Genomic DNA, 22,683 nt, shown 5'->3' on the forward strand with positions numbered 1-22,683 from the left:
TGCAGGGTTTTTCCTCCGGACGAGGAGGAAGCTGATTCCGGTGAGAATTCCCAGGAAGTACCTGGATCTTAATCCCCAGTGTTCGGCTCTCGACCGAATCAGGAGCGTATCAGTCTCATTCTGTGCACGACTTCCCTGGTGTCCGGGGAAACCTTCAGTGTGCTGCGACGGCGTGGGTTGGAAAACCAAAACACTGAGAGAGAGAGAGGGTGACAGGGTGACTGCTGTGTGTGGGAGGATGATGTTTTATTTTTCTCTTTAGAAGAAGAGATGAAGTGAAAAGCTGCCCACTCGTTCACCTCTCTGGATGCTTTTACCTTCCTCCTCCTCCTCCTCCTCCTCCTCCTCCTCGACCTCTGGAATCTGCAGGTTTCCCTCATCCGTCTTCCCATTCGTTAAGATGCTAGTGCAGCGGTTTGCGTCTCGTGTGTGTGTGTGTGTGTGTGTGTGTGTGTGTGTGTGTGTGTGTGTGTGTGTGTGTGTGTGAGAGCAGACACATAAGAGGCTCTTAAGCACCTGTTCACATAGCAACCAGCTCTCAACAAGTCGTTTGGAGAAGAGGAGTGGGAAGAGAGAGTGGGGGGGGGGAGACAGAGAGAAGGGGAGAGAGAGAGGGAAGGGGGGAGAGGGATGGAGAGAGAGAGAGAGAGAGAAGGGTGGAGAGGGAGAGAGAGAGAGAGAGAGGAAGGGGGAGAGGGATGGAGAGAAGGGGGAGAGAGGGAAGGGGGGAGAGGGATGGAGAGAGAGAGAGAGACAGAGAGAAGGGTGGAGAGGGAGAGAGAGAGGGAAGGGGGGAGAGGGATGGAGAGAAGGGGGGAGAGAGAGAGGGAAGGGGGGAGAGGGATGGAGAGAGAGAGAGAGACAGAGAGAAGGGTGGAGAGGGAGAGAGAGAGGGAAGGGGGGAGAGGGATGGAGAGAAGGGGGGAGAGAGAGAGGGAAGGGGGGAGAGGGATGGAGAGAAGGGGGAGAGAGAGAGGGAAGGGGGGAGAGGGATGGAGAGAGAGAGAGAGAGAGAGAGACAGAGAGAAGGGTGGAGAGGGAGAGAGAGAGGGAAGGGTGGAGAGGGAGAGAGAGAGGGAAGGGGGGAGAGGGATGGAGAGAGAGAGAGAGAGAAGGGTGGAGAGGGAGAGAGAGACAGAGAGAAGGGTGGAGAGGGAGAGAGAGAGGGGGAGGGAGGGAGAGCAGCAGAGGAGGTTTCAGGAAAACACACAGACTCAGATTAGAGGCCTCGGACTGAGCTGAAATCCAGCCTGGGTCGGTGATGTTGCTCCGAGCGGCTGAGTTGACTCCTGCTGCCGCTGGTTCAGGAGACGCGTGACTCCACTAAGAAGAAGCTCGTTGTGCAGGTTTAACCCTTCAACGCTCCATCGCTCGGGTCTGATATCAGACGGATTCAGCTGATGTCGTGTCAACAGTAAACACACAAACGCACACAAAATCTCTTTCTGTCACTTGTGAAACCAGTTTGTCAGTGGGGCCCAATTTAATCTCAGCGAGCACTTTATTAGGGACACCGCACAAACACTGGGCGGCTCCTCGCTTTGCTCTCGGATCAGCCTCAGGTCTTGGTGGTCCGGATTCTACCGGATGTTGGAGACTTTCCTCTGAGGTTCCGGTCCGAGTTGACGTTGACGGCATCACATCATTCCTGCAGATTTGTCAGCTGCACTTTCACGCTGCCAGTCTCCTGCTCTACCGCGTCCCAGAGGCGTCCTACTGGATCCAGGTCTGGTCATTCCACTAACCCTAACCTTTAAAACAAGGCCCTTAGTCTTTCAGTAGCGACAGTAATGAGTTAAATATACTCGATAATTAGATGAGAGAGAGGCCGAGACGCTGACCTGCTCAACTCATCAGTAGACGCCAGGTTCTCCGCAGGTAGAGCGGAACCAGTCAGGTCACGGGGGGAATTGCCGGAGAGACGTTCCTGCGTGTGTACAGAGACGCCACAGTGTTTGACTGGAATAACTGTAGCCCTGCTCCAAGGGTTAAAAACGTTCAGCCAAGGAATAGACTTGGCACGTTGGAGACCAGCCTGTGTGGCGTTTTACGGCTGCTTCGGCCCAGTGGCAGATGCGGGCCGGCTCTCTCACGCTGGCGTTTCGTCGGTTCATTCAAACGCCAGCCCTACATCTCTTGTTCCAAGTCAGAACTTCTTTTGATCATTTTTGTGGTTGTTTTTTTTCCTGAAGTTTCCCAGTTTGCTGCGTGTTATTGGGTAGAGATGTTGTTGTGTTGTGCCACAGTCTCATGCTCTGCTCAGGTATCTGTCTCTCTTCGTCTCGGCGTCGAAGTCGGTGTCTCTCTCTGTCCTCCTCTCTCTGAGCTCGTGGGCGTTTCTTTACATCCCATTTGGATTCGGTTGGTTTCTCTCCTCCTCCTCCCACGTTCACGCTTTTCCACTCTCTGTCAGCTGAACCTTCCTCAGATGATTTTGCTCTGGAAGTGGTCTGTCAACCGTTTCCATGTTGCTGCAGCTGTGAATTCGGGCCTGAATTTCCTATATCCTGCACACGTCTTACTGTGGGTTTATTACCAGCGTAATTTGCCTTTAAGTATCAGTCTCCTCATATTCTGAGTTTTTGGATCCCATGCCCAGACCCCCAACCAACGCGGAACTGGTCTGAACAGCTTCAAACGTCCTGATTTGAGCCCGTGTGCGCGTTTAACTCTTCGGCGGTAGTTTGGTGACGACGGACCTAGAGTTACGGGATGATGTGACCTTCTTTGCGCAGTTTGTGGGTTTTCTTGTGATTTGAAAAGCGTAGCCGTGCAGGAATATCTCGCTCTCCTCCGGGGATTTCCAGGCCTCCCCGCCATACATGAACTTTGGTTTTAAAAAAACAGAGCGGCACATTTTTTACCGTTTCGATTTTTCATTCAATCTGAAATACTTTTTGCCACACAGCTGAACAGTACAACCTCCTTTTCAGCGTGGATGCAGGCGAAAAGCTGATCTGATGAGCTATGTAACTGTCGTAACTGCAGTCTAGGGTCAGGCTTTATCTTGGACATTTGCATGGCCTCTTAAGCGCGGTTTGGAAAAGGTGTCCTTGTTTTACAGTGTCTGTGTGCACAGAAACACCTGGGAAACATTCCAGGATCCAGCAGGTCTTTGTCACGGGAGACGGGAATTCCCAGGAAATATTGGCAGTTCGGTTCATCCTTAATCAACACTACTCCATCTGTCTCTGCCACCTCCAGGAAAAACATAAATCTGGCGTCTCTGATCGCAGAGGGAGAGACGTGTGAGGTGAAAGGGACAGGTGTGCACAGGTGATCTAAAAACGACAGGAAGTTAGTTATTGTGGTTTGGCTGCCGATTTAACGGACTTTAGAACCCTGTTTAAAACAGTGTCAGACTGGGAAAGATTAGCTACGTCATCAGGATGTCGCTCGCTGTGGCTGAAAGCGTCGTATTGTGGTTGCAATGAACACGGCTGCCTCTAGAGGGCGCGAGCGGGACTTCCGACTGTCGGCGCCGGGATCCCCATCGGTCGTTGCCTTTCTCTTCCTGGGGTCCACACTCAAATAGAATAGAGACGGTCGACGGCGTTTGCACCGATGCTTGGCGCAGCGCATCAGAGCTACACTTTCACGAGACATAGAAACAGGTCGAAGGATTGAAGCCGACTGGCAGGTAAAACGAAACGACCGCGACACTGAAGAAGAAGAAGAAATCCGCGGCTGACTGACCAGGAACCGTTTCCAGCTGTGTGAAGCATCTCAAGGTGTTCCAACGAGATGTGGCTCTAAACATTGGGCTTTTGGTTTTTGGTCGGGGTCTCGGACTGTGACCCGCCTCGGCCGCCTCCTGTGTGAATACAGACAAACACGGTTGTTTCAAAACTGTTGTATTTCTTAACAAAGTCGCCGTTGTTGTTGTGGACCAGTCTGGAAAACTGCACAAGACTTAAACCCTGCACTCTGACTCCCACAACAGCACCAATAAAATAGAGTGTGTAGCTGGGAAGAATCCAGCGTAGTATTGATTACATGATCGATCAGTCAACCCACACACACACGCACACACTCACTCACTCATATGACATTTATTTCCCTCTGTTTTTTTTCTCTTCGTTGTTTCTTTTTTTTCCACACGTTTCCCTCTTCATCCTCTCACCGTTCGCAACGTGGTGTCTCTATGGTAACCGCCTGCAGAGAGGCGGACCCCGACAGGACACGCCCACTGCAGCATGCATCTCTCTCTCACACACACACACACACACACCCCCCCACAGAGCAGCAGTATATTTTAGTAAGTGTGACCACGGGTTCTGTCTTAGTCGTGCTGTTTCAGCATCTTAAATTACAGTCTTCGACTGCAGCAGCTGCCCATCATGGTGCGACTGATTCAGCCCAGTAGAACTGGTTCCATCTCAGTGCTGCTCTCTGCAACATATAATCAACACCAGCGTCTCTCTCTCTATGTTTGCATCTTTTTTCAGCAACAGATAAATCTGACTTTCTCTCCCGTTTTGCATATTTGAAACAACCACCTCTTCAAGGCTACATATGGCTTCATGGCCTACATTTAGTCTGTGTGTGTGTGTGTGTGTGTGTGTGTGTGTGTGTGTGTGTGTGTGTGTGTGTGTGTGTGTGTGTGTGTGTGTGTGTGTGTGTGTGTGTGTGTGGAGAGGAGTGTTTCTGTGATTCAGTTTATTTTTGTCTCTTACAGTCATTTACCCATAAATGTGTTTTAAATATCTCTATAAAGCGCTTGAATCATCACTGGCTGTTTTTTGAGTATCCGACTTGACTCAAGTTGAGTTTATATATTGTTACTCAGATTGTGGTAGCAACGTATGTCTTGCTACTATGATAAATACTCTGTCATGACGGATTAGTACGAAGGCAGATTTTGTTCTTTTTCTTGATGGAGCTATGCTAGCAGTTTCCCCCTGCTTCCAGTCTTTGTGCTAAGCTAGGCTAAAAACATGGCGGACGCACAGAGATTAAAAAAAGCTCAATTCTGTCATAAAGCAGCAGAGATCTCAGAGTGTACATTGTATTCAGAGTGTGTGTGTGTGTGTGTGTGTGTGTGTGTGTGTGTGTGTGTGTGTGTGTGTTTGTGTGTGTGTGTGTGTGTGTGTGTGTGTGTGTGTGTGTGTGTATATAAAGTGCTGGCAGCCATATATTCAGATGAGTGGAGTGGTATCTGACTGTTCATTTCCATGTATTTGTGTAATCTGTAATGGCCGTTTTCTTTATGAGACATTATGGGCTTTTATTATTGGTTTGTTCCGGTTTCTACACGCGAGGCGACGGCATGGTCCAGGTCTCGTCCGTGTGCAGTCTGAACAACTCATCTCTGTCTCTCTCTGTTTGTGTCTCTGTGTAGAAACCCTGCTGGACGACTTCATGTTGACACATCCCATCTTCCTGACGGCCGACAGGTTCCAGCAAGTTCTGCTGCAGCAGTATCCTTCGCTCACACACACACACACACACACACACACACGTTGGCATGCATAATTACCTTGATAGAATGTGCTCACAGCGCTGTGTTGTGTATCTGCAGATGCGCATGACTGCGTAATGGGGTTGAGGCATGGACGTCCAGAAATGTGCACGTTTTAGTGTTTGACGGCGGCGCTGGGCTGGGATCCCCCGTCTGATCAGGGTCCCAGCGTCGCTCCGGTTTCTAATGTCGATTTATCTGTGTCTGTGATCGGCCGCAGTTTTCTCTGCCAGGAAACAAAGTTTGCTTCCTTTCCGTCTCGTAGCCGCAGGTTTGTGTTTTCCTCCTGCCGACTGCCTGCAGGCTGACACTAGCTTCCGCTTCCTGTTTTCGTCCCACCTTCTTCAGTCTGTCTGTCCGTCCGTCTCGTTAACACTCTGGTCCAGAGGAAGGAAAGGGTAGGCCCCTCTCTGCCTGTCCAGTGGAAAAATCAAAACCTAACAAGTGGATTTCCTGCTCCCCTGAGGATGAATGCAGTAGACTTTCATGGCCCCGTGACCTTCCTTCTAGCGCCACACTCAGGACAAACTTTATGTTTTTAGCTGAATCATCAGCATGTCGTGTGTTCATGTTGCGGCCTCTAGGGGACGCTAGCAGGACTTCTGACTGTTGGTGTCGTCAGAGCAACAGAGGGATGAATTTAGACCGCAGCCTTGAAAAAACTGACCAAAGATTATGACCATCACTTATTTTTCTGTTTTCATTACTCAGACTTAGTTTTAATGAGGTTTTCTTTCACCAAGAGCTTGTAGCTCTGCATTAGTTTCGTTCTTCACGTTCTTTTTTAGGGCACAACTTGTCCCGCAGCTTTGGAGTGACACACACACAAGTACAACAAATAGACGGCCGCTCTTAGGACACTTCATAACGAAAGCCTGGTGATTTGTTCCCCGCAGGGAATAATTAACGGCTGACTCGTATAATACTACCCAAGCAGGAGACGTCGCACTCGGCACTGAGGGGTCCTGTATCTTTGCCCCCTGCAGAGCTGAACATGGTACCGGCAGCATCACCGTCTGAGTGGGTCTTGGTTAAAAAGTCAGGAGGTGTGAGGTGTAGGAGGAGGAGTCTTTTTTCCGGTGGGTTTCTCGGACTTCCCCTCACTTTTCCAGCGTAAAGCCGATCCGCTCGCTAAAATCTCGTCCGGCCGCTGAAATCCAGGTGCGAGCGAACAGGAGCTGATAAGAACCTTGACACCTTCGTGTGAGTCGCCTTCAGTTATTAACATGCACTCACTGCACTGAGCACGGCATTGGGAGGTTTGTTGCCCTGGTTTTCGCCTCTCAGGATACAGGCAGTCGGCTCCACCTTGCCCAGGGAAGTCTGAGAAGAGGAATCACTGCAGACACTACCCAGGGCACCAAAGTACTTTCATCTCTTCTGCTAAAACGTTTCTTAATCAACAGTTAGTATTCTTTTGAAAAGACGCTAGAGCATCAGTCGGGGTCGGGGGCTAGGGTTACAGAGTGCGACGTAAGGCGTAAGTTAAGGAAACGACCACACACATTATTTTTCTTTTGCTTGACACGTTTCATCCTAATCATATATATCTATGTATCCTGCTGTAGCTCCGCCAGCTCACAGAAGTGATGTTAAGTAGCTGCAGCCGAGTTTATCTGCTGGAGGCAGCTCTCGCTACGGCCGACAACGTCGACAGCCGCAGCTTAAAATTTTCAGCCGCCACAGTTGGCGAATTATGTAAAGTCAGTTTAAAATTGTGGCTTTTGCGATTTGAGAATTTCCAGGCGCTGATTTCGGTATAAAATCGATCGATCGTTCGGCCCCGGACGAGCCCTTTTCCTCCCGTTACGCTTGCTGAACATTCTGACTTTTATGCAGGGCGTGGTTCTGTCTTCTGCTCCAGCATATTGCATCTCGTCTTCGCCGAACCTGGTTCATATCACACATTTTTTTGATATTTCACCAGAGGCAGCAAACACATGTAAACTGTCCTCAGAAATGTCTGGTTAAACATGTTGTTCGAGCGTCAATATGCGATCATCAGAAATCTATTGGTGCCCTGGGGAAAAACTGATCTGTGGACAGTTGTCACAGTGAAAGGATATAATAAAATGCCCCAAAACTGGACCAAACTAAAAACTGTGAAAACACCTGAATAAGAAAGATGAAAAACGTTGACGCTCCAGACAAATCCGAGTCTATAACAGCTGACTCCATTACTGTTTGTTATGCTGCGTCGGTAAAAATGCAAATGAATCTGTGTTTTTTTTTTCCTCTGCAGTGACAGAGTGATTGTCGTCCACTTTCATTCTCACCCACACACACACACACACACAGAGAGAGAGAGAGAGAGGGAGGTAAAGAGCAGAGAGCTGGAGGGAGGAGGAGGAGGAGGAGGGATGAGAGGAAGTAGAGCAGAGAGGGACGGAGGCGGGAGAAGAGTGGGAGAGAGAAATACTCGTCTTCATCTTCCTCCTCTGGTTTTTCCTTTTCAGAGAAAAAACAAAGTGCACATCGAGATCGTCTCCCGGTCTCCTCGTCTGCTTTCCTTTAAAGAAAGAGAAAGAAAAACCTTCAGGGACTCGTACGTGTTACCCAGAGTTTTCTCGCTGTGGCCGATTGGACAGATATTTCTTTTGTTTTTGTTTTTTTTTTTGCTGAAATCCTTAATGTCACAGATGTTGTCGTAGATTTTTCACGTTTTAAATTTTGACCTTTAACCACGTCACCAGTGGCAGTTTGTGGCATAGGCGACATAGGCAGTGGTGAGGGCGTCGTTCCCCGTCCTCCAAGAGTCGAATCCTGACGTACAGAGATCCGACGTACACTGCTGGAATTAGCACAACCTACACTTGCCACGGATATCACTGTCTCTGACGTCCGTCGTGAATACACTTCCATAAATCCGCTTTATGTCACAGAAAAAAGACTCCCCTTGCTGCAGAACTCGCCTGAGAAACGTCATATCTTTAACATCTGCGGCTACATTAAAAACAGGAACTGATAATGTGGCGTTTGTTGAACGGCGCAGAACGCCAAAACGTAAACACGTGCGGGCCTTAAATCCAAGTCATGATCATTTACTCACATAGCACCCTCTTAACAAGGTTAGAAGGTGCTCCACGAGTGAAAGCAACAGCACTAAAAAAACAACAGTCAAGTGAAAGTGTAGGTGTGAGTGAGTGAGTGATCAGGTAACACAAACAGCGATAAAATGGTTTGGTTTACGAGATGTAAGAAAAGACTCAACACAGTGAAGCTTCTCACCAGAGTTTCCTTAAAAGGCTGAACAATTCAAAACTGACTCATCTCCTGGAACATGAAAAACTTCTTAAACAATTGATCCATCCTCAAAATAGTTGCATTTTGTTTTGTTTTGCAGTATCAGTGTATATTTATACCGAATGTGGTTGTAGGTGTAGAGTGAAAATACAGGTGGACATATCAGCAAAAAACCCGTAACTGTAAAACATCCGGGACTTCCACTGATCGTCGCCCGGAAAGCTTCCTCCCAGCGGAGTCCGAGAAATGATCGGAAACAGTTGGATCTTTAAGCCGGGCGCCCTCATCGGGCTGCTGCAGGTACTGCGCTCATCAGGGAGTCAGAGAGAAATAAAAAATGGTGCGTGTGCAGAGACTAAGCCAGCTGTGGGGGAGTGTGTGTGTGCAGTGATATGTGGGTCATCATGGTGGCGTCTCTGACTCTGTAGTTACAGTTTCTCATCAGACCTGCTGCTCTCAGAGGCTGAAACATTAAAATCAGGCTGATTACAGATGAATTTATGAAAAGAAAATTCCACTATTTTTCAACTTGGCTCTTATTCTCATTCTCACTGAGCGCTTTATTAGGAACACCCAACTAACACTGGGTGGTTCCTCCCTTCGCTCTGAAAACAGCCTCAGGTCTTCGTGGTCTGGATTTCACAAGATGTTGGAGACTTTCCTCTGAGGTTCTGGTCCATGTTGACGTGACTGCATCACATCATTTCTGCTGATTTGTCAGCTGCACATTCAAGCTGCTAGTCCCCTGTTCTACCACGCCCCAAAGGCGTCCTACTGGATCCAGGTCTGGTGCCTGGGGAGGCCACTGGAGTCCACTGAACTCACTGTCATGTTCATGAAACCAGTTTGAGACGACATCTGCTTTGTGACATGGAGCATTATCCTGCAGGAAGTAGCCGTTAGAAGATGGTGAACCGTGGCCATGAAGCGAAGCACATGGTCAGCGACAACACTCAGACAGGCTGTGGCATTCAGACCTTGATTGGTTGGTATTAACGGAAGCTCCTGACCTGCATCTGCAGGATGTATTGCACTGCACTGCTGCCACGATTGGCTGATTGGATAACTGCATGAATAAGCAGCTGTACAGGTGGTCCTAATAAAGCGCTCGTGCACATCAGGGCAAACGGCGCGAGCCTCCGAACCCCAGGTGGTTTACGCGTGTGAGGCTGTGGGCGAGGAAAGATTTGCTCGTTTTTGTCTTCTAAGGAGCTCGGAGAAAACTCGCTGCTTGGCTGGAGCAACCAGACGAGGAGCTAAATCACACGGAGGACGACGTAGCCCAGGAAACCCGTGGTGTTCCTGCTCGAGACCGTTTCATCAGAACATGAGAGCCATCATGTTCACCGGTGAACTTTTTAAAGTTTGCACTGAGCTAGGCTGCCTGTGTTGGACTAGTACAGGTGGAACATTTGGAAAACCTCCACCGAGCTCATGCCAAGTGACAAAAGCGCAGCAGGAATTTCAACGCAACCTGGATTCAAAACACGCTGAGCTGTAAAACCTGCTCGCGTTTCACTGTTACAGCTCCATCTGCTGCACTCGGTGGGAGAACTTGTTTCGTCGTTTTCAGGCTGGTTGAGTGAATCTGTGTATGAATAGTCAGCGTTATTGATGAGCCATAGGAATTCAGCACAGACTTGGTCTTTGGTTTCTTGTCGGTTGAACCTGCTTGAGGGTTCCTGCTCTGTGAATTGAATTTTAATTCTACGTAATGTCCTCGTGTCGTCAGAGAAACAAAAACAAGTATCTGTCCTCCTTAACTCAAACTTTCTCAGATTCACTCTGGAGACGGAGGGAAAGGAGGGGGAGAGGGGAGGCAAGGGGGGGGAGGCGCATGGTGAGAGGAGAGAGAGGGGAGGAAGAGGAGGAGGGAGGGAAGGAGGGACGGAGGGAGAAACAGAGGGAGGGTTGGACGGAGCAGAGAGGAAGCAGGCGGTGCTGAACGTGGCGTTCAGGTACCTGGACACCTACAGAGAGCTGCTGCAGGAGGAGGGAGAACGCAGCAACAGCTTCCCCAAGGTAACACACACAAACACACACAGAGCATGATACAACACACAAATAACACAACATACTTAAAACACGCATACAACACACACATACACAAAATACAACACACAATTACAAAATAACAAACACAAAATATAAGACATATGCAAAATACACAACATATAACGATCACATAGGATCACTGTGGAGAAACTGAGCTTTGTCCAAACCGTCCCCAGATTTGTCTCTTGGTACTTTGGGGAAAAACGTCGCTAAAGGGTCTGAAAAGTCGGTAAATCTAGAGACAAAGGCGCCAAGTTGACGACGCTGCCTGTAAAACGTGTTTTTGTTTTTATTCCTCTCATGGCAAACTTGTCATGATATTTATTTCTTTCCCATTATATCATCCCCCGTAATAGTTTGAATGTGAAGAAAATATTTTACAACATCTAACAAAATTTGTGTGCAAAAGTTTTACACAAAGAAATCCGTTTTTAAACATCTACAGTACAGATTTAAAGCAGAAAACTGTGTGTGGAACATCACCTGACCCCGACCGGAACAGACAAAAAAATCCGAGCTCAACAATCCTGAGGTGTGTCTCACACACACACAAAAAAAATCAATCCCTCTCATAAAGATGTCCACATGTACCAGACGTTTTAGTTTGAGTCACCACCGAGTTCCCGATGATAAACGGTGACCTGATGAACCCCCTCCACACACTGGTTACTACCGACGACAGAACCCAGCCAGAAAGAGAAAGAAAAACAGTCTGCTCAGCTCTGTCACACACACACACACACATGCACTATAATAATCATAATAACAGCACACACACACACACACAGATGATAACACTTACACTGTTGTTTTTGGCATCAGGCCGCAGGTAATTTTGTGTGTGTGTGTGTGTGTGTGTGTGTGTGTGTAGGAGCTGTACATGTGTGCGGTTCAGGAGCTGAGTCGCTGTCCGGAGCTGGTGGAGGACGTCCTCAAACTGCAGAGATGGACCGAGATCTTACACTGCCCGTGAGACAAACACACACACGATGAGTGACACACTCCCCACGCTGAGCGTTCCTCGGCTCCGGTAGCGCTCGTTAGCTCAATGGTGGGACGGTGATCGATACTTTCACCTGGAACTTGAACTCGTTTCCGAACACGAGTCTGAGGAAAAGTGGTGATAAGATTTCAGGTTATTACAAAAAAACCGGGTCAACGTCTGGTTCTCAGAAAAAAAAGGAGCGAGAGAGAGAAAAGGCAAACCTGTTACCACGGCAACGCCATGTCGGTGTGACGACCAACAGACTGCCGTTCAGTTACACAACAGAATTAACTACACCGTGTATTTAGCAAACATTTGTCACGTTTTATCATTGATTCACGTTTCTATTAAACACTCACTGTATTTATGTATATATCATATATTTCTCATGATGTATTCATGGCTATATGATGTATAATTATCATTTCTGACTCTTTATGTTGAAACTTTCCATATCTGTGAATCCACGTTTAACAGCTTTATAATAACGTATTATTATTATTATTAATATTAATAGTTGTCTCCCCAGGGAATCATTAGTGACTATACTTGAAGTATCTAATACTGATACTACTATTGCTGATAATAATAATAATATTAATAATAATTCATTTCCTAATTTAATTTGAGTTTTCATTGCATGGAGTCAAGCAACCGGATCGTCTGTTTTGACTCTGTGTGTGTGTGTGTGTGTGTGTGTGTGTGTGTGTGTGTGTGTGTGTGTGTGTGTGTGTTTTCAGCTCTGATGAGGAGAAGGAGAGCAGGAAGAAGCAGGTTCGTCCTCTGTTCAGACACTTCAGACGTATCGACGCCTGTCTGCAGCCCAGAGAGGCCTTCAGGGGCTCAGACGAGAGTACGACACACACAGATACCCAAACACACAAATACACACATCTGCACACATCTGCACAAACAGACATACAAAAGCCGTACGACACTGTCTAATCTGCGAACATTCTGTTCGTCTGTCTCTGCGTCTCCAGTCTTCTGCAGGGTCTACACTCCGGACCATTCCTACGTCACCATCAGGAGTCGCCTGTCCTGTCGGGTCGGAGAGATTCTGGCTCTGGTCCGGGAGAAACTCCAGTACAGCGAGGACCAACCGGTTCAGCCAGGAAACCTCGTACTGGTGGCCGTCACATCAGCCGGAGGTCAGGAGACGCACGCAGACACAAAACCGTAAAAGCATTGCGTTGATTTCTTTGACTCTTTGTGGTCACGTTCCCTTGGTCTGTTTTTATATTGAATATAAGTTTCAACAAACGTATCTGGTTTAAAACTGTGCAGACCACACATACAGACCTGGAGTTTTATTTCTGAATTAAAAAATAATTACAATTTAAATCGTCGCAATGCTCGACAGAAACATCACAAACAGATATTTTCCTCAAATTGTTCAGACATCGCAGTTTCCCGCTGCTTTTGGTCTTTGTGCTAAAAAGAAAAACGAAAGTCACGAAATCCTTAAAAGAACTAGTTATTGAACTGCATATCGTTGTTCTGGTTCTCACATGGTCCCATGAGATTGATAAGTTATCAGTGAATCTGTACCGTGTGTTCAGAGAAAGCAGTGTTTCGTCCCAGCGATGAAGCCGTGTTCACCACACTGGGAGTCAACACCCACCTGTTCGCCTGTGAAGCCTCTGAACTGGACTCGCTGGTGAGGAGCTGAACGATCGATTGGTTTGCTGGTTGTGCCGTTGATTGATTGACTATAGAGCAGATGCGGCCAAAAATATAAACAAACAAAAAGATAGTCATTGATTCTGGTTTGTTATCTGATGTCAACCAAAAATGATACTGTGATTAGTTTCTCCTTTTGCATGAAGGATTCTATTTGTTTTATAATGTACTGATATTAAAACAAGTAACTGAAGTAACTGAAGTGATGTTGAAAGGCACTGCATCGCCCCCTGGAGGCCTGGAGGGTTTTTCACAGACTGGACCGGTCTGCAGCCTGGTTTCTCTTTGTGTTGTCATTAACGTATTTCAACTGTTTGGCAGAAACAGACTGTGTGTGTGTGTGTGTGTGTGTGTGTGTGTGTGTGTTATAATCTGATGATGTTATTGCCCTCAGCTTCCTCTTCCTGAGGAGATCCACTGGACACCAGGCGACAGCAAGCTCCACGACATGTCGGCGGAGGAAGTGGCCAATCAGCTGGTGGTGTTTGACTGGGAGCTCTTCAGCTGTGTCCACGAGGTCAGCCAGATGGTTTCTGTCAACGTTTGTCAAAATCTGGATCTTTCTTCTTGTCCTTCAAAGTGCTGAAGTGCTAAACACAAAACTACACTTACTTTAGAAAAACCTGAAAACCCTGAAAAGCTCGGTAGGTTGTTCTTTCATAACGACTCCCTACAAACAGCCGCACCCAAGCTGATCACTCGCCAAGTCACGGTTTCCATTTCGGCATGACGTGAATTTCGTCATCTGCCCGCGTACCAACCGCGCACGCGCCAGGCGAGTAAACTGAACGCCTGTGTCGCGCACCGTATGTATGAACTGTTTCCATTCTCGGTTGCACAGACCGTTTTCTCTCTTTTGACCTTTTCGTGTTGTTCAGCCAAATACAAGAAACTCAGGAGCTCTTCCTCTAGATTGACGGGGGCTCTGTGGCGTCCAGAACGTGGCCGCGAACGCAGATTCCCGACTGTAGTACGAGAAGAAGCGCGGCCGTCCGACGACAAGCGGAAACACGAACCGGCCTATACTGTCTTTTTCTTCAATACAATATAAATACAGAACAACGTGACGGCTCCTCCGACATGTTTAATGTTGTAAGAGGCCTGATTACAGGGTTTGTAGCTAATGCTATGTGTAGCATTGCCAGTTCTTGGTTGCATGGCATCCGTTGCCATGGGAAACGCTCGCCATAAGCCTCAAAGCTTAGGTACCTTTTCAGCAAATATGTTCACAACCTTTTTTGCTGCAGCGTCATCATACTTTATATTTCTTTATTAAAAAAAAAAAAAAAAAGCGGTAGAAATTAAATTTCACTCTGACTTGAAACTTCAGTGAAGGAAGTTTTGAGTTTTATCGTCGGTAGCTCGACGGCGATCAAGCAGGCGGCAAAGTGGACTGAAAGTAATTAAATAGTGTCTGCGTTTTCATTGACGCATTTTCTCAATCAAATCAAAATCTCAGCGCTCTGCTAAACATTTCAGTAACTTGGCGCTGCCGCTCAAAAACCGACCAATTCAGAGCTGACCGCGCCTTGTCTTCTCCTTCGTCGGTGTCTCCTGCAGGTGGAGTTCGTGTGTTACGTGTTCCACGGAGAGCAGTCGCGCTGGCGCCCCCTGAACCTGGAGCTGGTGCTGCAGCGCTGCAGCGAGGTGCAGCACTGGGTCGCCACTGAGATCCTGCAGTGCCAGTCGCTGCCGAAGAGGGTCCAGCTGCTCCGCAAGTTCATCAAGATCGCAGCTCTGTGAGTCCAGATCGTAAACCCTGGTCAGGCTCTTGTCTCTCGTCTGATGTTTTTGATGAAATGAGCACAAAAAGAAGATCCTGGGTAGTCGCACACGGTTGCGGGACGTTTGTTAAGCACTAGGAGTTATACTGATTATCCAATGACATAACTGTTTTCTGTTGAGTCATTGCCAACTTCTGATCTTTGCTTTGACAGTTTCTGAATTTGGTAGACGTGTGAAATTAGGCAGAAGATTTCTCTGAAGGAGAAACCTGATGGAAAGATGTGTTAGAGGATTCACTGTCGGAGGAGGTCATGATCGTCACTAAGTTTTCAACTCACACCGAGTTTCAAAACCTACCAGTGACGCAGCCGGTGAGACAACAGGTGACACTGCTTTCATGTCATCAGCAGCGACATCACTGTTACCGTCGCTCATGTCACCGAGCAGGAAACGAGGAAGGACAAAGACACTTTACTGTAGCAGAGAGATGAAGCCAGAAATGTCCCAGATTCCCTGTCTGAACGGGTTCCGTTTTGTGTGTGTGTTTCAGCTGTAAGCAGCAGCAGGACCTGCTGTCGTTCCTCGCTGTGGTTCTGGGTCTGGACAACCCCGCTGTCAGCAGACTACGACTCACCTGGGAGGTACGACACTCACCCGACACCGCTCCGCTCAAAACCCCTTCGGCGCCTTCAGATAACCGATAAAAAACGCGCTACTGCTCCACTACAGCCTGACGATTCAGAACCAGTAGCGGATCTGAAAAGGAAAAGTTTGTCCCGAGGGTGGTGCTAGAGGAAGGACCACGGAGTCATTCCAATTATTGTCATTCTTCAGCTCACTTATGCAAAGAGAACAAAGCCAAGGCAACAAAGCATCCGTCTGTCCGTTGGGCAAGAGGCGGGGTGCACCCCGGACAGGTCGCCACCAGTCGCGCTCACATTCACACCTGCGGGCGACCTAGAGTGGCCAGCCAGGTGGACTGCAGACAGACAGGCCCCGGCCGAACCCGGGGTCAAACCCGGAACCTTCTGTCTGTGAGGCGACTTTTAAAAACACACACATTGTGGGATCCAAAGTTTGGCAGGAAAAGGAAAAAACACAGAAATTTAGTCAAATTTTTTTTCCAATCAATGGCTGTAACTAAGACTCATCTTTGTAATGAGTGAGTTTGCTGATTGTTTTCTAAGTTATTAATTAATCACTCACCTGAAACTCACCTGAGAACAGCCTCAGAGCCAGAGTGAGTTCACCGGGTTCTCGCTGCTGCTTGTGAAGCTCCAATTCTGTCGGGGCAGAATAATAACTGGAGCTCAGATGAGTGATGGACTTTTTCATTAACTCTCTCTCGTGTGGGTGCGGTGACCTCTGCTCTCTGTCTCTGTTTGTGTGTTCAGGGACTCCCGGGGAAGTTCAGGAAGCAGTTTCAGCAGTTTGAGAGCATCGCGGTGAGTGAAAGACCTGTTTTCTCGGTTCACGTTGTGCCACGAAGCTTTGACTGCGTCCGACCCGGTCTGGCTCTGTGGCTTATCTGGCTTCGCTGGGATGCGGAACCAGAATCATGAAGCCGGTCTGTGGGGGAATTATTGTGCAGACCTTTTTAAATGTGGTCGGTGTTTTCAACATGTTCCCTTGTCCACACTTTCATCTCGGTGCTTTTTTGGCTCGTGATGAACTATGAACACTATAAGTGATAATTAAAACAGAAAAGTAAAACTCCTCCTGCTACAGGCCAAGATACAGGCCTCATAACTACGGAAATAGGCTGATGTTCCGTTATAAGGCCCAGTCACCGTCAGTCAGTGCGGTAGACTATGATCTCTGCTTGTTGTAAACCCCGAGCGGAAAAGATGGTCTCGAAAATCATCTCCTCCGTCTGGGACGTGATCGATCGGGAAATTGATCAAAACCGTGTCAGCAAACCCCAGCGTCACGCCCCGTCATCAGGTCTGAGGTTTGTCTGTAACAAAATTGATCCTTCTGATCGGTTTGGGATTTTCTAATCATACAGGACCCCTCCCGGAACCATAAGTCCTACAGAGACCTGATCACTAACCTGAGACCTCCACTGATCCCCTTCACACCGCTGCTGCTTAAAGGTACACACACACACACACACACACACACACACACACACTCTGTCAACTGTGTAAACTGCAGGAGTATCACATAGTAGTACTGACCGGGTTAGATGATTATTGATCATGCACAGACAACACTAACAAACATATCACACACACACACACACACATTTTTGACATCATCTTGACACGTGTGTATTTAAAAGCAGAGTCATCGCAAACCAGAGTTTTAGACAAATGAAAACTTTGACCTGATGGTGGCGCTAGATGAAAGGTCAGAGGATCATCACCGTTATTCCAGTTCATCCTCTGGGGAGCACGAACGTCTGAAGCGCTTTTCATCACAGTCCATCCAAACGCCGTCGCGACATTTGTGGCCCAAAGTGACGAGACCGACTTCGGCTTGCGACGTCATTGTCGTCCTACCGGAGCCGGTAACAACTTTCTCCCGGTCCGGGTTTTATCGCCACCTGTTGGCTCGCCAAGCTCTTGACAGCTCCTGACAGCGTGTTTTGGAGGTTTTTCCAAGTGCGTCGGAGGAAAAGCCCCGTTTTAATAAAGGCCCGTGTTCCCGTGGGAAGTCGCACTGAATCTAACAATACGTGCATCGCGCGTGTGCGAGTTTCGACTCTAGTTGGGCTCTAGGTGAAAATTTGAGCTTAATTTTACCAAATCATCCAAACCCCTCGAGGACTTCAGCCGATGTCCAACATTCAGGGACAGTTGAGTGGAGTTAGGGAGGCTACAGATGTTAGTGGCTGCCTCCGACAGTCAGGTGACCCTCGTCTTGTTGTCAGAACTGTCCCTGACAGTCTCCTGAACCAGACCGGGGGACTAAACCACCTCATCCAGACTTAGAAGTGGTTTGAGAGGATTCTGGTTCATTAGTTCATCTCTGGATCATTTAGAAACCTTCAGTTACTGATCCACTGAGACTCTGTTTGCCTCCAGCTGTTGAGCAGATGTGAAGCTGCAGCAGACAAGTTAGCTCCTCCTCGTTAATTAACACTTCTGGCTAACCAGCTCCATGTTGCTGTTAACCTGCCACACACACACACACACACACACACACACACACACACACACACACACACACACACACACACACACACACACACACACACACACACACACACACACACACACACACACACACACAGGTTCAGTCACTTCAAAGACTCTCCTCTTCATCATTGATTTTATTTTCCTCTTCGCTCCAGTTTTAAACCAGCAGGTGTGCACGCGTGTGCACGCGCACACACACACACACTCTCTCTCTCTCTCACACACACACACACACACACACACACACACACACACACACACACACACACACACACAGGGTAAGAGGCGTACAGTGTGTACAGTAATCTCATTTAAAGTCTTTTGAAACTGAATGAGAAAAAGCAAAAGAGAGACGTGTGTGTGTGTGTGTGTGCAGCCTTAAGCTCTCTGTCTCCATGGTAACACAGCTGGAGAAGGAGGGAGGGATGGAAGTGAATCAAGTTCTTAAAAAGGGACAGAGTCAGAAAGGGGGAGGAAAAACTGTTCTGTGCAGAATTAGAAGATTTGAATTTCTGCCCCCCAGTGGTAAAATTAGAGCATCTCAGTGTCAGTAACTGAGGCGAGCGTTTGAGAGCCGTGTTCACTACGTTCCCACGAGTCCGAGTCTGAGGTCCTCGCGGCGTTTGAGCGAACCGTGAGCACCGCGGCTCAAACGTCACCGCTGCAACTTGAGCCCTCTACACTGCGCCCGGCTGAAATTGTAGCCCCCCATTAAAACCCAGCTGACTCCAAAGTGGCCCCTTCGTCTGAAAATGGTTCGAGCACATCTGTGCAAGCACAAACAAACATCTGCGCTTCGCTGTATCTCAGGTTATCACAGTTCGTTTATCTTCAAAGACTTTCGTGAAGCCAAAATGCGTGTTTTTCTTGCCCAAACGCGCAGAAACGCCGTGCGCATGAATGCGTCACCGCTGCGGAGTCACGCGGACGATAACGGCTGCTGGAGCTACAGATGTTTCAAAATAAAACAACCCATCGGTACACGAGCCAGTTACGACAGGCTGCACATCGAGCAACTACAACATGAACGTACTGCTCACACACTGAACCAGTAATATTACATAACATGACTCTGCAGATTTACTTCTTTCACTCTTGATTCTTGAAGTAAAACTTGCAGAATGCAGGACTTTTACTGTGTAATGGACTGTTTTTATAGGGTTGTACTGGTCCTTTTACTTCAGTAGAGGGTTAAAATCCTTTTTCTCCCTCTACCTAAACTAAAGAGCAGATGCTATCAATGTTGACGCGTGTGTAACAATATCAGCCTGGTTTTCTTTTTCTTTTTCTTTTCAATTTGTAGGCTAGTTGAGGACAAACGTCCAAACTGACGAGTACAGATGAATCAGTCTGGGAAAAAAAGAACCTAGAGATTTGGAAAACGTAAATATAGAACGGAAGAAATCAGCAGATCTTCCGGAGTCCGGTCAAGTTTGCAGCCTTTATTAGTTTTAAATGAGCAGTTGATGGATCTTGTGTTGACGACGCGATGCATTGACGAGCTGATTTGTTTCCTCCGTCAGATCTGACCTTCCTTCACGAGAGCTGTAAGACGTTTCACGGCGAACTCGTCAACTTTGAGAAGATGGTGAGTGAAGTCTGATGAACGTCACCTGCCGGCGAGGACGCCGCTTCATAAATCTACCTGTTCGGCCCCATTTGTCGCCGTTTCTCATTCACACAAACGTTGCTAAAGTGGAAAAGAGGAACGAGCGTCATTGAGAAGGGGATATTTCATGGGTTTACACATTTGTATCGATCTAACAAATCATTTATTAGAATGGAATCTGGTCCTGGGGTTTCCAAATTAATTGTAGTCAAAAAGAAGAAAAAGAGAAATGCATTTAACGTTAAAACTCTTTAAGGTTTGCTCCACAGACACCTGATACTTTTTGTTTCTTTACTACGGAGAGTTTTGTCTTTTGCTGCCTTTTTTCTGACTGATGTTCAGAAGCGTCTTTCAGAACACGGAGCAAGAATTCTAACGTTCTGCTGCTTGTAAATTCATTTTTGCTAGTGTTATTCCACACACAATGGATTTTGGCTGCTGGACATTAAGAAGATCCCGTTTGCAGAGTTTTTACATAAAATTTGTGTCTGATTTCCCACAAAAAAGTTCAATTAACTCGTTCAAAATTCTTAAAAGTGCAACTCGTCCTTCTCCCTCATGTAAAAGTCCCAGACCTCCGAATATGTGAATACCGTTCATTTCAAACACCAGATGTCTCGTCCTTGGTGTTTGTGGCCTGAAAACCTCAGGTGTCCACATCACACTGTGTACGTTTCCTACTGGACCCTGACTGGCTCCAGACTGGTAGTGATGTCATAAATCCTGCAGGTACGCCCAGGTGTCAAGATGAGATCTAGGAAAGTCTCCCGCTGCAGCAGATGAACGTGAAACTCTAACCTCTAAGTTGTAATTTAGTCTATTTTGTTACAAGTTTCAACTCACTCAGACAGAGGCTGATTGCGTCACATTCTTACAGGCTGTCGGTAGATTGACTCATATGACGGCTCCGACTTCCACTCGTACCAAAGAGAAAAATCAAAAGCGTGAGAAAACTGGTGAATGGGACACGTTTCCCTGAATCGCTCCAACGCTGTCTCAAATGAAATCCGCTCAAGAACGAATCTGCTCCGACAGAGCTCGTCTGCACGGCGTGAGTTTGTAAAGGGGGCAAAGCCAGACCGGGTTTGTTGGCCAGATACGAAACAAGCACCCGACTGGAACAGGAAAGGAAAAGCTCATCTCTTCCTCTTTTGTGCCCTCACTTTCTCCTCCTTTCAAACTTCATCTTCGCCCCGCTCCTCTTTTTCTTCCCTGCTTCTTCTGCAGCATAAAGTGGCAGAGATGGTGAGGATCATCAGACGCTACAGGAGCAGTCAGCTAGGTAACACACACACACACACACACACACACACACACACACACACACACACACACACACACAGAGACGCTGTCTGAGTGAGTGAGCGATCGGATGAACGGATGTCTCCTCCCTGCCGTCAGTACAGTTCAGGCCTCGGGCTGAACATTATAACATTATGTAATGGTTTACCTGTTCCTGTGTCGACACGCTGCTGCTGCTGCTGCTGCTGCTGCTCTGTGACCTTTGACCTCACTCTCTACGTGTTTTACAGGCTTCATATTATTGTACCAAGTGTTGAGTTCAGTGTCTCCGTTTTTTAAACAATCTACTTAGAACTCAAAGACGTGTCCTGTTCCACTTTACTTTCTGCTGCTTCATCTGTCAAGCTTTGCATTCAGAACCTGGCCAGGGGCCTCCCACATCCAGGGGGCTCCCACATCCAGGGGCCTCCCACATCCAGGGGGCTCCCACATCCAGGGGGCTCCCACATCCAGGATGCTCCCGCCCTGAATTTTCTTTTTTCCAAAGCAATTTGTAACCCCACAGAATAATGGAGTTAGATAATTATATGCTAATTGTTGGCCCATCACCCATTAAATGATCAGCACCTCTTTCGGATAAAGGCCCATTTATAAAAGGTTTGTAAGCTGTAGTTAGTGGGTTGATTAATGGTTAATAGATCAGTCAAAAGACATTAAGAAGGAAGGTTTATGTTGCCGTGTTGTGGAAAATTCTCCTTTGTCTCTTTATCTCTCTAATTCATCAGGGAGACGTCTCCAACAGACCGTTTGACCACTGATCTTCTAGAAAAGCTGCAGGACGTCTGCACCAAAGTCCATTTCCAAACTGATTATTAACATTTGTCATTGCAGGTGGCTGACTTTTGCTGGTGGCTGTTCGAAACAGCCTCATTATATTAAATATCCCTAACATCAGTGTTTTTTGTTTGCTTGTTTGTCTTGTTTTCTGGTAGCCATGGATACGGAGACATCCCCCTCCCACCTGCAGACGAAGGCCTACGTCCGCCAGTTACAGGTGATCGACAACCAGAACCTGCTGTTCGACATGTCGTGCAAACTGGAGCCCAGAGACACATAAAGAGATGGACGGGGGGGAAAAGACAGAGACAGAAAGAGGCTGGGATGAAGAGGAAGAGCAGGAGGAGGAAGATGTGCAGATGCTTTTCGTTATGAAGTCTGTAAAGCAAAGAAGCAAAAATGGCTAAAAGGAGGTTTCAGGTAGAAAGAGGGGGGTAAAAATGCGAGGGAAGGAGTCTCACACTGGACCTGGAAACCCAGAATCGTCTCCTCCTCTTCATCCTCGTCGACCTGCATCAAAAAAACGAATAACCACAAGATGTTCTTTTTGATGGAGAAGAAAAAATTCCAGGGCTTTTGACTGTGTGTTTAGTTTTGATTTCCTTTCAGTTACTCTCTCTCTCCTCCCGTCACGGCTTCTTCCTCCTCCCCCTCCTCTTCCTCCCTCATCCCTCCGTCAGCAGCTGTCCAGTCCAAACAC

General features: G+C 47.5%; 1 protein-coding gene across 1 annotated transcript in view; it reads left to right on the forward strand.

Annotated features, from left to right (window-relative positions):
* Positions 1-22,427, forward strand: part of rapgefl1 (Rap guanine nucleotide exchange factor (GEF)-like 1) — a 37,057-nt gene extending 14,630 nt beyond the window's left edge. The window contains exons 3-16 of the mRNA XM_040124031.1: positions 5,342-5,420; positions 10,519-10,726; positions 11,631-11,728; positions 12,485-12,597; positions 12,728-12,895; positions 13,307-13,404; positions 13,822-13,944; positions 14,988-15,166; positions 15,703-15,793; positions 16,547-16,597; positions 17,161-17,248; positions 19,819-19,883; positions 21,132-21,186; positions 22,139-22,427. Coding sequence (XP_039979965.1) covers positions 5,342-5,420; positions 10,519-10,726; positions 11,631-11,728; positions 12,485-12,597; positions 12,728-12,895; positions 13,307-13,404; positions 13,822-13,944; positions 14,988-15,166; positions 15,703-15,793; positions 16,547-16,597; positions 17,161-17,248; positions 19,819-19,883; positions 21,132-21,186; positions 22,139-22,263 — 1,541 coding nt within the window. The 3' untranslated portion in view covers positions 22,264-22,427. The remainder of the gene's footprint in view (positions 1-5,341; positions 5,421-10,518; positions 10,727-11,630; positions 11,729-12,484; positions 12,598-12,727; positions 12,896-13,306; positions 13,405-13,821; positions 13,945-14,987; positions 15,167-15,702; positions 15,794-16,546; positions 16,598-17,160; positions 17,249-19,818; positions 19,884-21,131; positions 21,187-22,138) is intronic.
* Positions 22,428-22,683: the final 256 nt, after the last annotated feature.

The sequence above is a fragment of the Xiphias gladius genome, chromosome 3 (assembly GCF_016859285.1).
Source record: "Xiphias gladius isolate SHS-SW01 ecotype Sanya breed wild chromosome 3, ASM1685928v1, whole genome shotgun sequence".
Classification (NCBI taxonomy): Eukaryota; Metazoa; Chordata; class Actinopteri; order Istiophoriformes; family Xiphiidae; genus Xiphias; species Xiphias gladius.